The 13,480-nt window shown below is 42.7% G+C and overlaps 2 protein-coding genes across 9 annotated transcripts in view; one reads left to right on the forward strand and one right to left on the reverse strand.

Moving 5' to 3' along the window:
* Positions 1-13,480, reverse strand: part of LOC143037471 (DNA polymerase kappa-like) — a 54,539-nt gene that overhangs the window by 39,070 nt on the left and 1,989 nt on the right. The window contains exon 1 of one of the 8 annotated variants that reach the window (XM_076205739.1): positions 12,884-12,984. The exons of the other annotated variants lie outside the window; for them this stretch is intronic. Coding sequence (XP_076061854.1) covers positions 12,884-12,912 — 29 coding nt within the window. The 5' untranslated portion in view covers positions 12,913-12,984. Of the gene's footprint in view, positions 1-12,883; positions 12,985-13,480 lie in introns of those variants that run through there. 8 annotated transcript variants of the gene reach the window in all.
* Positions 2,190-3,055, forward strand: LOC143037472 (uncharacterized). The gene is made up of 2 exons (XM_076205748.1): positions 2,190-2,762; positions 2,897-3,055. The coding sequence occupies exons 1-2, from the start codon at positions 2,421-2,423 to the stop codon at positions 3,053-3,055; spliced, it is 501 nt and encodes a 166-aa protein (XP_076061863.1). The 5' UTR covers positions 2,190-2,420.

Consider the following 13,480-nt stretch of genomic DNA (forward strand, 5'->3'; position numbering starts at 1 on the left):
AAGGTGAAGAAAGTGGATAAATTCAAGTACCTGGGATCCATTGTCAGTGAGAGAAATGAATAGGACATAGAAATAAACGAACGAATAGCTATAGGAAACAGATATTACCATGCCCTGGCACCTGTAATGAAGAGTTGGACCATCAGCAGAAGAATTAAGATAAGAACATATAACACTGTAATAAAACCAACAATCCTGTATAGATGTGAGACATGGACACTGACAAAAGAAAGGGAGAAGAGACTGGAAATTTTTTAAAACAATATCCTGAGAAGAATCCTCGGCCCAGTATATGATGAAGAAGGGAAATGGAGACGAAGACATAACAGGGAAATTAGAGATCAGACCCGACAACTGTAAATTCAGGATGAAATACGGGGAAAAGAGCAAGGTGGGCTGGACACTGTGTACGAATGGAGGCAGACAGACTACCAAGGAAGGTGAGAGAAGGAGTAGAGGGCAGACGACTAGTAGGGAGTCCCAGGTACAGTTGGATGGATGGAGTAAAGAAGGACATGGAGAGGGTGGCACCAAGAGAGGACTGGAAAGAATTGGCAGAAGATAGAACCATCTGGAGAGGCATAGTGAAAGCGGTGAAGGGCCGTCCGGCCTGACAACCAACAGAGTAAGAGTAAGTATGTGAATTTAATTTTCTTCAAGGGACCAACAATGGGTACCTACCTGTTGTGGTCCTACAAATGGACAGTGGACCTGCCCATTTTCAAAACCCATCAACTTCCTCATCTCCATCAGGTGCAGCCCTGATGGGTTGACACTTGGTCTCCAAATATGCCCAAGATCTCTCTATCGACTATAGCTGTATTTACCCTTTTCATACACTGAGAGCTTACAACTATTAACTGCTCTCCTCCTCCCCACTTTCAGCTGGTGACACAGAAAGAGTTTTACACCAATACAACACAGACAACAAGTGAAAGGGCCTGAGGACTGTTCCTAGTTACTGTGGAATTGTGATTTTCCACTTAGTGAAACTGGCAATTCTATCATTATCATAATTTTTCATTTAGAAAACAATGTATGTTATTGCATTAAACTTATTCACACTATATAGTAAACAATTTGTACGTATATAGGGACCCCAATGTAGCTCATAAATAGTATGATAATTACAGAATTGGTCTAAGTGTTATAAGGAATATAATGTATGAAACTATACAATATACTGTATATATTCAGAGCTGGATGCATTAAAAAATCTGTGTATCCATACTGCATATGTGTATATACATATACACATAGTAACGTGGATCGCTCTAAGGAAATTAAGTTGGTAACACATTGACAGAAATGCACCCCACATTTTTCAGTAATGCAGTAGCAGTCCTGCAGTAATGCACCCACTCTGTATATATTGTTCCCTAATATACAGAGGTGGGCGTTCCGAACAAATGTTTGCGAACCTTTATCCGCGGATTTGTTCGGACCGGCAAAATCCCGGATTTGGGTTCGGAGGTTCGGATTTGGACCGACGTCAAAAAAGATTCGGACTTCCGGGTTCGGAACGTCTTTTTTTCGCAAATCCGAACCTCCGTATCCCTGGAAAAATTAAAAAAAATGAAGACGACCAAACATTGGTTTTCAACTTTTCTGCGGCATACAGATGTGGTGACACCTATGTTTCTGTAACAACTAGAGACGCCTTTGACCATTAGCATTGTGTTTTACTTTATTGCTTCTCTCTACTTCTATTTCAGTACGGGCATGTAAGTGTGTGTGTGTGTGTGTGTGTGTGTGTCTCAAATGACCACTGCTCAAAATGTGCTTGATATGCAAGCCTGTGTGACTGTGTGTAGTAATGCGAAACAAAGACTAGTAGTACTGCCTGGACTGCCCTTCTTTGAACTTGGAAATATACTCGTGGTGTTTTACTCGTTGCTTTACCTGTACCACAGACTCGTCATGTTGTGACCACAGCTGGCTGCCAGCCAATCAGAACGCTTGTTAGTGACGCGCAGCCACCACGCATGCGCCAGTGACTGCAGCAGCCAATCAGAGCGCTTGTGTAGTGTTTACAAATCTGCACAGTCTGCAGACTTTCTTGTCACCGTGTCCCGTAAGTTACGATTTAGTTAAACAGTGCTACAATAGTCAGACATTCTTCAACCGTTGCACTGACAACACTTTGGAGAGGACACCCAAGGAGGCTAGACTACTCTACTCACATCACAATCACCGCTGACAATGGATAAGTACGTGATATCCACACCGAGGTCGAGAAACCCAAGTGCTCAGTCTGACACACCAAGGTCCACGAACCTAAGTGGCCTCGCTGAGAGTGAATCTGACGCCAGCGATATCCAACTGCCAGAGTTTTCGAGTCTGGAGCTGATGCCTGGCACAAGTTGTGCCGAGGACATGGACATTGCCGACACCGAGCCCGAGCAAACCGAGGGAGGTCAATGTTCCAGGAGGGAAAGGACCTCTACAGAGACTGGGACATTCTTAAGCCCTTCTTCAAGTGTGGTGTCGGCAGGGACGCCGGGTTTGCCCTCTGCGCCAAGAAAAATTGCACTGCGAGGCTGAAGCTTCAGAATGACACCAACAGCAACTTAAAGAAGAATTTTGCCACCAAGCATCCTTTAGATAGTCCTGCCTTAAAAGCAGCCTTAGAAGGCAGCAGCAAACGTGGCCGCTCTGCTTCTGGTGGTGGTCGGGATGCCAAAAGCCTCAGGCAGGGCTGTATTGAGGAGGCTATGGCTGAGAGGTTTGACCAGCAGAAGGCCCTTGACCTGTTTTATGAGGTAAGTTTTAATTTTAAAGTTCTACTGTTTTAGTATGAAAATTATTTAATAAATTAATTAACTTTAATAAATAAAGATAATTTATAAAAAAAAATTTAACTTCAAATACTCAACACATCTTTTTTATGTTTCAGTGGATTATCCACGACATGCTGCCCACCATAACAACAGAGTCAGAGGTGCTCAGGGCCTTCCTCAACTACCTGAACCCTCAGTTCAAGCTGCCGTCCAGGAAAAAGCTTGGCGACGACATCAAGCATATGAGTGCCAGGGCCAAAAATGAGCTCACCTAGATCATGTCCAAGCAGGACTACCTGGCCACCACTGCCGACAGCTGGTCGAGCCACAACCGGGCCTTCATAGGCTCCACAGTCTCGTGTTTGGACAAGGCCACCCTGGAGAGGACGACTGCAGTCTTGGGTATGAAGGAGGTGAAGGAGAGCCAGACAGCCGAGTACTTGGCGAGGTCCTTGAGCAAGCTGTATGAGGACTTCAGCATCAGCAGCAAGATTCTTTGCACGACCACAGACAATGGCACAAACTATGTAAGTGCATTTGTCAACTTTGCACAAGAGGACATCGTCATACAACCTGGCGAGGACAAGCCTGACGAAGAGCTGGCTGACGAGCCTCAGGTCATATCTATGGAGGAGGCCCTGGACCAGGCTGACGAAGCCGAGGTTAGCCTGCCTAAACACCAGAGGTGTGGTGCACACACTCTGAACCTCCTGGCGTCTGAGGATGTTTCCAGAGTATAATAATTTTTTTTTTAATTTAATAAATTAATAACTTATAAATATTAAATAATTTATTGTTCTTTTGGTAAAAACTAAAAAGATGTAAATTATTATTTATTATTTTTTAATTTGAATTGTAATAAAATATTAAATAATAAATATTATTTTTTCAGGTCCCACAATGGAACCATGGTGGCAGGAATATCTTCAGAAGGTCGGCTGCCAAGGCACAGTCTTTGTGGAATGCCCAGGGCTGCCGAACTGTCGCAGCCAACGAGATAAAGGATGCTATCGGAAAAAAAACTTAAAGTCCCTGGCACGACGAGGTGGAACTCCAGCTATGACAGCTATAAGATGCTTTCTGGCCTGCTACAGGACCTGGACACCCATAAAAAAGATCAATGATCTCTGTACCAGCATGCGCCCCAACCCGATCCCCGCCTTTGTTGACGAGGACAACGAGGTCATCGCCGAGTACATCAAAGTTATGGCCCCAGTTGCCAATGCTTTGGACAAAATGCAGTCAGACCAGCATGCCTACATGGGGAACTTCCTTCCCAACTTGATGGTGCTCCAGAGGGACTTGAACCTGCTTAGGGACGACAACAGCATCAAGCATGCCAAGCCCTTCGTCACCTACCTCCTGGGGACACAGGAGCACCATGGCAGAGACAAAAAGGGCTTCACTGAAAGGTAGATATTTTTAATATTTTAATATAAAATAATAATAATAATATAATATAATTATATAAATACATACATACATATACCAAGGCTTTTTCCCCCTTCCAAGGGAGGTAGCCAAAAAGGGAAAGGCATAAAAACACTCCCACCCATTTCATCCCTAAATACACTCCACACCCCTCCCACCCTTCCTCTCATCTGAGCACCTCCTGGATGACGGGTCATCCCTGCACCCTGCCCACTGCCCTGGGTCAGAAGCAGTGTCGCAAGACACAGTACATCCACAGCGAGGCCGCTTCATTTAATCGGCGACCCCCCCTCTCCGTCCCCCTTTGCATATAAGGCGAGGACGGGGAGAAATCCCTTCGGGCTGCGTCAAAATTTACTCACACATACTACCCCACCCCCCACTTCCCCGCCCATTCCTCCTCATGCAGTCACAACATCATCCATATACAACCATTCTCCACTCACCTCTGTCTTCCGTCCTCTCCCTTCCTTCCTCAACAGACATTCCCCTCTTCCCCAAAGCCCCCTTCACCCCATCCATCCACCTCATCCTAGGACGTCCCCTCATGTTCACTCCCTCCACATCTGCCTTCCATACCTCTTTTACTAGTCTTTCTTCACTCATTCTTTCCATGTGTCCAAACCATCCTAATATTCTTTCATCAACCCTATCTCCCAAATCCTTTTCCACCCCTGTTCTCCTCCTCACCTCCTCATTTCTCACTCTATCTAGCCTAGTAACCCCCACCATACTTCTCAGACACCTCATCTCAAACACATTCAAACTCCTTCTCTCTTCTTCTCTTATGTTCCACGTTTCTGCCCCATACAGTGCTGTTGGCACAATCACTCCTTCATACAGTCTCCTCTTCGCATCCATTCCCAAATGTCTATTCCTCATTACACTCTTTAAACCACCAAGGCATTTACTCGCTTCTCTCAATCTACATTCTACCTCCACCTTCACTCCACCTTTTCCTGCTACACTTGCACCCAAGTATCTAAAACTATCCACTTCCTCCAGTCGCTCTCCCTTAATGTTCACTTCCAGTCTACTGCCACTTTCACCCCTTGTACATCTCATCACCTTACTTTTACCCACATTTATCTTTAGCTTTCTTCTATCACATACTCTCCCAAACTCTGCCACCAGCTTCCTCAATCCCTCCTCTGACCCTGCCACAAGCGCAGTGTCGTCCGCAAACAACAGCTGGCTCACCTCCCACTTTTCTCCATTTTCTTTAACCATCTCCAATCCCTGACTCACTACCCTAGCATTCACCTCTCGCACCACCCCATCCATGTATAAGTTGAACAGCCAGGGCGACATAACGCATCCTTGACGAAGTCCCACCTTTACTTCAAACCACTCACTCTCTCCATTTCTAATCCTAACACATGCTCTACTACTCTCATAAAAACTCTTGACAGCTCCCAAAAGCTTTCCTCCTATCCCATAAATCTGCATAACCTCCCACAGTGCCTTTCTGTCTACCCTATCATAAGCCTTTTCCAGATCCATGAAAGCCCAAAAAACATCCTTCCCCTTTCCTATAGCTTTCTCACATATCTGTCTTACCACAAAGATCTGATCTACACAACCTCTACCCGTCCTAAATCCACACTGTTCCTCACCAATTACTCCCTCTGTTCCTCTCCTAATCCTCTCAATTAAGATCCTCCCATAAGCCTTCCCTACTACACTCAACAGGCTAATCCCTCTGAAATTACTACATTCACACTTGTCCCCTTTTCCCTTGTAAAGAGGAACTATACAGGCACTACTCCAGTCCTCCGGTACTCTACCCTCTCTCCAGCAAACATTAAATAACCTCACCAACCAGTCCACCATCACTGCACCTCCCTTTTTCAGACATTCTGCATGACATCCATCCAGACCAGGTGCCTTACCTGCTTTCATCATCTTTACAGCTGCCTTCACCTCATCCTTCCTTATTTCTCCTCCATTCTCCTCACTCATCACTCTCATTTTCTTCGCATTTCCCACTGCAGCTATCTTTCCTTCCCTATCCTCCTTCACATTCAGCAACTCCCTAAAATATTCTGCCCATCTTCCCCTCACTGCCATCTCTTCCATTATCAACTCTCCATCTGTACCTTTTACCTTTTCTTCCCTACTTGATTCGCCTCCTCTTCCTCTCTTAATTTCTTTCCAAAACATCTTTTTATTACTTTCAAAATTTTCTGTCATACTCCTACCCCATTTCACATCTGCTCTCCTCTTTGCCTCCTTTACCTTTTGCTTTACTTCTCTTTTCTTTTCTTTGTACGTCTCATATGACTCCCCTGTCCTCTTTTGTAACCAATCTGTGAATGCTCGCTTCTTCTCTTCTACAGCCTTCTTTGTTTCCTCATCCCACCATTCACTACCCTTTCTTCTATTTCCCCCTGTCCTTCTTGTTCCACACACCATCCTTGCACACTTTAAGACTCCCTCCTTGAACCATCCCCATTCCTCCTCCACACCCATCTCTGCCCTATCCTTTACTCCCTCCCACTCCTCCTTCAGCTTCTTTTCGTACTCCTTCTCCTTTTCCTTTTCATTCAAGGAGTTCACTCTAAGAACCTCCCTACCTTTTGTCCCTTTCCTCCTTCTCCATCTATCCTCCACTCTCAGCTTACCTTCCACCAAAAAATGATCTGATATTCCCCCACCCTCTCCCCTTAGCACATGTACATCCTTAACTCTTCCTATCATAATCCTATTTACCACTACATAATCCATTAGCGCTCTATCTACCACCCTTCCCTCCACCACCCTCTCCCATGTGTACTTATGCTTGACTTTCTTCCGAAACACTGTATTTGCTATCATCAACTCTCTTTCTAGACACATTTCCACCATCAACTCTCCACTACGATTCTTTCCTGGAACTCCACACTTCCCAACCACTCCATCGATTGGACCATTTCCCACCCTAGCATTAAGGTCTCCCAGTACTATTACATTGACATTTCTTCCTAAACCCTCTATGCACTCATTTAAATCTATCCAAAAGGCCTCCCTTTCTTCCATGTTCTTCTCACTGCCCGGCCCATATGCACTTACAAAGACCCACATCTCCTTTCCCAGTTTCACCTTCATCCACATTATCTTTGAGGAAACCTCCTTCCACTCCACTACCCCTTTACCTATCTCCTCACTTACTAGAATAGCCACCCCTTCCCTCCCTCGCCCTCTCTTCACTCCTGATAACCTCCCACTTACACTCCCAAACTTACACTCACCCTTCCCTTTCAACTTAGTTTCACTCAAAGCCAACACATCCAACTTTCTTCTCATAAACATACTACCTATCTCTTCCCTTTTACTCTCATCTGTACCACATCCACGCACATTAAAAGACCCAAACCTTAGGGTGCTGGCCCGAGGCCCTCCAGCACCCCTTATGCCTTTCCTTAATATTTTCAGGTTTCAACACATGTCTGAGGACCAGGAGAAGCTCCTTGCGACTGCCTTCCACCCCAGGTTCCGTCTAAAGATGGTCAAGTACATATGCATGATAAATCATGATTTGTACAACCTGGTGAGGGACAAGATGGTGTCGGACCTTGTGGCCCAAATCAGGTCCAAGGAGGGGGATGTGGCCTCCGCCTCCAGCCAGCCCACCTCCAGGCCACAGTCTGTGGCCAGCCACACCAGCGAGCACGACGAGTTTGCCTTCCTTCTTGAGGACAAGGAGGAGCCTGTGGTGGTGGCCAACCTGGAGGAGGAGGTCGGCAAGGAAGTAGACACTTGGGGCGCCATTCTCGGCACAAGCATCATAAAGATCTCCCCAGCAAACTTCCCCAAGGAGCACAGGCTGCACTGGGTGAACTGTTTCATCAAGTATAACACTCCCCTGCCCTCGTCTGCCTCAGCTGAACGACTCTTCAGCTTCGGCTCGGACATTTTGAGGCCAAAGCGAGCCTCACTGACCAATCTGAACTTTGAGAGCCTGACCTTCATGAAGGGAAACTTGAAGTTGGTTAAGAGGGAGAGAGAGAGGGCCGACAAATTAGAGTGAATCTGTGAAGAGTGAAGACTGAAGTGTTGTGAATTTTTGTTTTAAATGTTTTTACTGTTTTGTTTTGTGAACTTTTGTTTTTACTTTATTGTATTAATAATTTGTTTTTCTAGTAATAATTTGTTTAATAAATAATGTAGATATCTTAAAAAACACTTTTTTTAATCGAAAAGCTTTAAATTTAGATTCGGAGATTCGGAATGAGTAAAATTTAGGTTTGGAAAAGTTCAGAAGGTATCGGAATTAAGGTTCGCTTTGCTATTTTTTAAAGATTCGGAGGTTCGCGGACAAATGTTCGGAATAAATGTTCGCACCGAAATATTGAAAATCGGGTTCGCTAATCGGAGATTTGGAACCCAAAACCGGCAAAGATTCGGGTTCGGATTCTGCCAATATATAAATGCTTTCAAACTACTAAAGCCACAAAAAACTATTCTAATTTCGTGGAAAAAGGACAGTATGAAAAAATGGTTTCAGTTATGATGTTTATTTTTCAACATACATTCCATTAAGGTCAATACTCTTCTGCAAACGTTGATCCCAGCCTTTAAGTCCGTCTGAGTAGAACTGAGGATCATCTGATCTGAACCATGTCAGAGCAGCTCTTTTTACATCTTCAACTGATGGAAAATTGGTACCTTTCCATTGTTTTTTTAAGTTTGGAAAAAAAAAAAAGAAGTCGAATGGGGCTAAATCGCAGCTGTATGGGGGATGTCGGATGATTTCCCATGGAAATTCACATAGCACAGCTCTCGTCTGCTGAGCACTGTGAGCACATGCATTGTCGTGGTGAAGAGGACGTGTTGATGCAGGTTTCTAGGTCATTTTTCTGACTTTTTTTTACAGTTTTCTCAAAACGCATTCATAATAAGTAGATGTAATTGTTTTCTTGTTCTCGAGGAAGTCAACCAGCAAAATCTCTTCTACATCCCAGAAGACAGTGGCCATGACCTTTCCTCTTGAACGCTCAGATTTTGCTTTGACTGGTCCACTTCCACCCCGGGGCAGCCACTGCTTTGATTGAATTTTGTCCTCGGTATCGTACTGGTAAAGCCATGTTTCATCACCTGTCACAATTCTCTGCAGAAAAGCTTCAGTCTTCATCCCACTTGATCAAAATTTCCATTGAAAGATCTGCCCTTGTTTGCTGCTGATCTGGGCGCAACAGCCTAGGGACCCATCGAGCGAAAAGCTTGCTTAGCCCCAAACTCTCTACCAGAAATGTGTGTGCAGAACCCACGGAGATATTGAGTGTATCTGCTACTGATTAAGTGGTTATTCATCTAGTCTTTTCAATCACATCACAGACACCATCACTGTTTTTCCCACAAACTGATGTTGATGGCCTGCCACTGCGGGGCTCATCTTCAATTTCGTTCCTTCCACCTTTGAACTGACTTATCCATTTGAAGGTTGCTGATTTCTTTGGAGCATTGTCACCATAAACTTGTTTCAGAGCATCAATGATTTGCATATTCTCCCAACCGACTTTCACCATGAATTTAATGTTAGTCCTGGCCTTGAATTTGGTGGATTCCATGTTGCTTGAATGGTGTCTGATTTCCAACTGGCAGCAATGCATCATTACCTGCATTTATGGGTTCATATTTGAACTTGTTATAACATGTTGGTACAAGAATGTCCAGGTGCAATAAAATCAAATTCCTTCCCTATAATTTTTAGTTATGGACTTTTTCCATGAATTTTTGAAGCTCCCTCGTACCTGTTGTTGGTCCCTGACTATAGACTATAATCTATTTATATACCAATGGCTCAGTTAGAGGCACATACCTATTCCCACCCATTTCACTCCTGTCCACCACCTTTCCCATTTCAACTCCTCAAAGATAATGGGTTATCCCTGCATCCACCAACTGCCCTGGATCAAACACAATGCAGCAAGACACAACAAGGCCACTTCACTCAAGTGGCGACCCCCCTCTCAAACTCCTCATGCAGAAAAAGAGATGGGGAGAAATCCCTTCAGGCTGCATCAAAATATCATTCATACATAAGCACCCCTTATTCCCCATCCTTCCCTTCCTTGCATAACAGTATCACCCATGCACAATCATTCTCCACTCATGCCTTTATCCTTCCTTGCTCAACAGACATTCCTCTTTTGCTCAATGCCCCCCATCACCCAATCCATCCATCTCATCCTGTCATCCCCTCATGTTCACTCCCCACACCTCTGCCTTCCACACCTCTTTTACTTATCTTTCATCACTCATTCTTTCCACATGTCCAAACCATCCCAATAACATTTCCTCAGCTCTATCTGCCATCTTCTTTTTCCACTCCCACTCTCCTTCTCACCTTTTTGTTTCTCCCTCTATCCAACCTTGTAACCCCTACCACACTTCTCAGACATTTCATCTAAAACACATTTAAATTTTTCCTCTCTGGCTCTCTTAAATTCCAAGTCTCTGCCCCACAATAAGGGCGGCAAACAGATTGCCCCCCAGCTTGAGGGATAAACCATACGAGGAAAAATTAAAAGTACTGGATCTGCCAACTTTGAATGATTGAAGAGAAAGAGGTGACATGATTTCAGTATTCAGGTCACTAAAAGGAATAGATTGCATTGACAGAAGAGATCTGATTAAAGATGGGAGGGCTTTAAGAGGTAATGGAAATGAAGAAAAACCACATGTCAAAAAGATGTGGAAATACAGTTTTTCCATTCAGATGTATAAATGTGTGGAATAGCTTAGGTGATATAGCCTAAGCTCAAACAATACATGAGTTCAAATCTAAATATAATTGGAAATCAAAGCTATAGATTAAGTTGGAACCATACATGAATTTGAGTCTAGGTATGTTAGAAAATTAGAGAATAGGAGATAGAACCCAATGAGCATTGCTCCTTTCCTGTATACTACAAATAGGTATATTAGGTAAATAGAATATTTTTTTTCTGGGGCAGTGGAGATATGTATCTACAACATTTTTGTCACATCTTTCTATAATGTTTTTTCGATTTATATCAATATATTATACTGTAAAGACTTAGAAACTCATAAAATGTTGTATTCCTCTTCCTGATCTATGATTACAAAGGCACTGCATGTGACCATTCACAGGGCAGTCCCCCCCCCCCCATTGTGGCTGCTGTGACATCTTGTTTATGGAATTCTCATAACCAATTACATATATATTAAACTGCTGATGTCTTGTTTTGACTTGAAATTAAGTTTGCATTGTGGTGTGCAAGTTTTGTGAGCTGAATCATATACAGTCTACTGCATGATTGAGAAAAAAAATTAAAAAGCCTTGGTTTTTATCACACCACATTGTGTCCTCCAAAGTTCTGTGATATATTCACCATGGAAAAAGTCTTGCCAACATCAGAATGATCAACATAACTGGCAGTAACAGCTCATAAATGAATCCAAAGACCAGGAAAACCTATAGGCATTTGTACAGTGAATGACCTCAAAGGAGAATGGGCAGCAGGTACAGCCCCACCCCATCCATACTAAGGTTATGCTATGTTAGATTAGTTAGGTTAGAATAAAAAAAAATTCTGGGGTATTTTTCAATGTGATTAAACAAAATCTCAATTTCCAGTGTGGGACATTATAAATTTTATACAGATGGGTTTACTGTGAAAACAAAGACCAGATTTTTCTGGAATGTACTAAAAACCATCAGATTTATCTGATGGTTTTTGGTGTAATCCAATGTGATAATCCAGATTTATCCAATGAATATAAGGTTTATAATCTATTCAAATACATAACAATATTTTACCTATAATTATCTAATTTCCATATTGGTACTTTATGGTAATAATAACAGTGGGATTCAAACCCATAACTAAGTGAATGCGAGACCAGCATGCTTCCACTTATGCAACCAGTGCAACCTTCTTACTTAATATAATCTCATTTTCAGGTACAAACTAAACTTTTATAGTGATACAAATAATGGTAATAATAACTGACTAGTTACACCATAATGTAACCAAAGTGCAACTTGCTAATCTTACCACTATTTTGATAGTAAAAAGGGCCAGGTGCTATTACAATAGTTTAAGTAAGGGTTAGGGTAGGTTAGATTAGAATAAATTAGGTGGTGGAAGCTCGCTGGCTGAGCGGGTCAGGGCGTCGTTACTTGCGGCGAAGGTAGAGGGGATGGCGGTTCGAATCCTGCCACCAGCGAAGTTGAACCAAGGGCATGGTTCATTAAATTTCATGCTACAAAGCCCTTTGTGAGGGGCACCGTCCTAGCCTTCCGATAGGGGGGGAGTTTGTGACGTTAAACCATATCATCATCAAATTAGGTGATGTTTGGTTATGTTATGCTAGATTGGGTTGGGTAGATTAGGATAAATTAGGCTATATCTGGTTAGGTTAAGTTAGATTGGTCAGGTTAGGAAAGGGTTTGCTGAATAATGGTTGGGAATCCCAGTTATGTATTTCTTTTGCTAATAATACTGACCAATATGACCATGAGGGTATGGTGTTGGTGAAAATACATGGCATATTGTTTATGAATCTGTCTATAGGCTGATCTGAAATAAACCAATTAAATTTTATTCTGGGCCATCCAAAGAGTTCAAAGGAAATAGAAAAGATGTAATCCAATTATAATGAAAGATAATGGAAAGATCACTTGTCAGGTTTCAATCACTATACAGTGGAAACTGCAGACCAACCTGGCATCATATTGTAAAAATAGCATCATCCTAATAATAAATGCTGCTTCAAAGTTTCATTGACTGGCAATTCAGACCTGGAGTAGTGAGCAATAGTTGATGTGCTGTATGAATGTGGGTTTGTTTCTGTTATCTGGTTGTAGAAAGAGAAAGGAGGAAGTGAGTTACCAGCTGTAAGCCATCTTTAATCATTTCAGTACAATGACACCCACGTAGGTGTCATGAGGCACAAGTAGGTACATGAGGATGCTAGTGTTGGCATCTTGATTATATATCTTTGCAGTTGTACATGAATTACCCCCTGATTCTGTGAACTTGTTTGATCACGTTTTCTGTGTTTATTATTACTCAGTGTAAAAGAGAATGAGTAATACACAAGAATTTGAGTAGTACTGAAGTGGTTCAGTGAGAATATAAAAGGTGGCAAAAAATCTGAACAACTAGATGGTTAAATACAAAAATATATGGTATTTTTATGAAGTGCACACCTATGCAATATAGCAATAGAAAATTAAATATTAATTTTGTACATCAACATAATGCATGTTTTTTTGTGGAAATAACAAGACCTTGCAAAGCAATACACTACTGAACAGA

Source organism: Oratosquilla oratoria, chromosome 22 (assembly GCF_046742065.1).
Source record: "Oratosquilla oratoria isolate Oo_2021 chromosome 22, ASM4674206v1, whole genome shotgun sequence".
NCBI lineage: Eukaryota > Metazoa > Arthropoda > Malacostraca > Stomatopoda > Squillidae > Oratosquilla > Oratosquilla oratoria.

Excerpts from the sequence above, each read along its gene's own strand:
- LOC143037472 (XM_076205748.1), top strand. The coding sequence starts at position 2,421 with ATGTTCCAGGAGGGAAAGGACCTCTACAGAGACTGGGACATTCTTAAG. Across the intron at positions 2,763-2,896 it reads CCCTTGACCTGTTTTATGAG|TGGATTATCCACGACATGCT; the intron begins GTAAGTTTTAAT and ends TTTATGTTTCAG.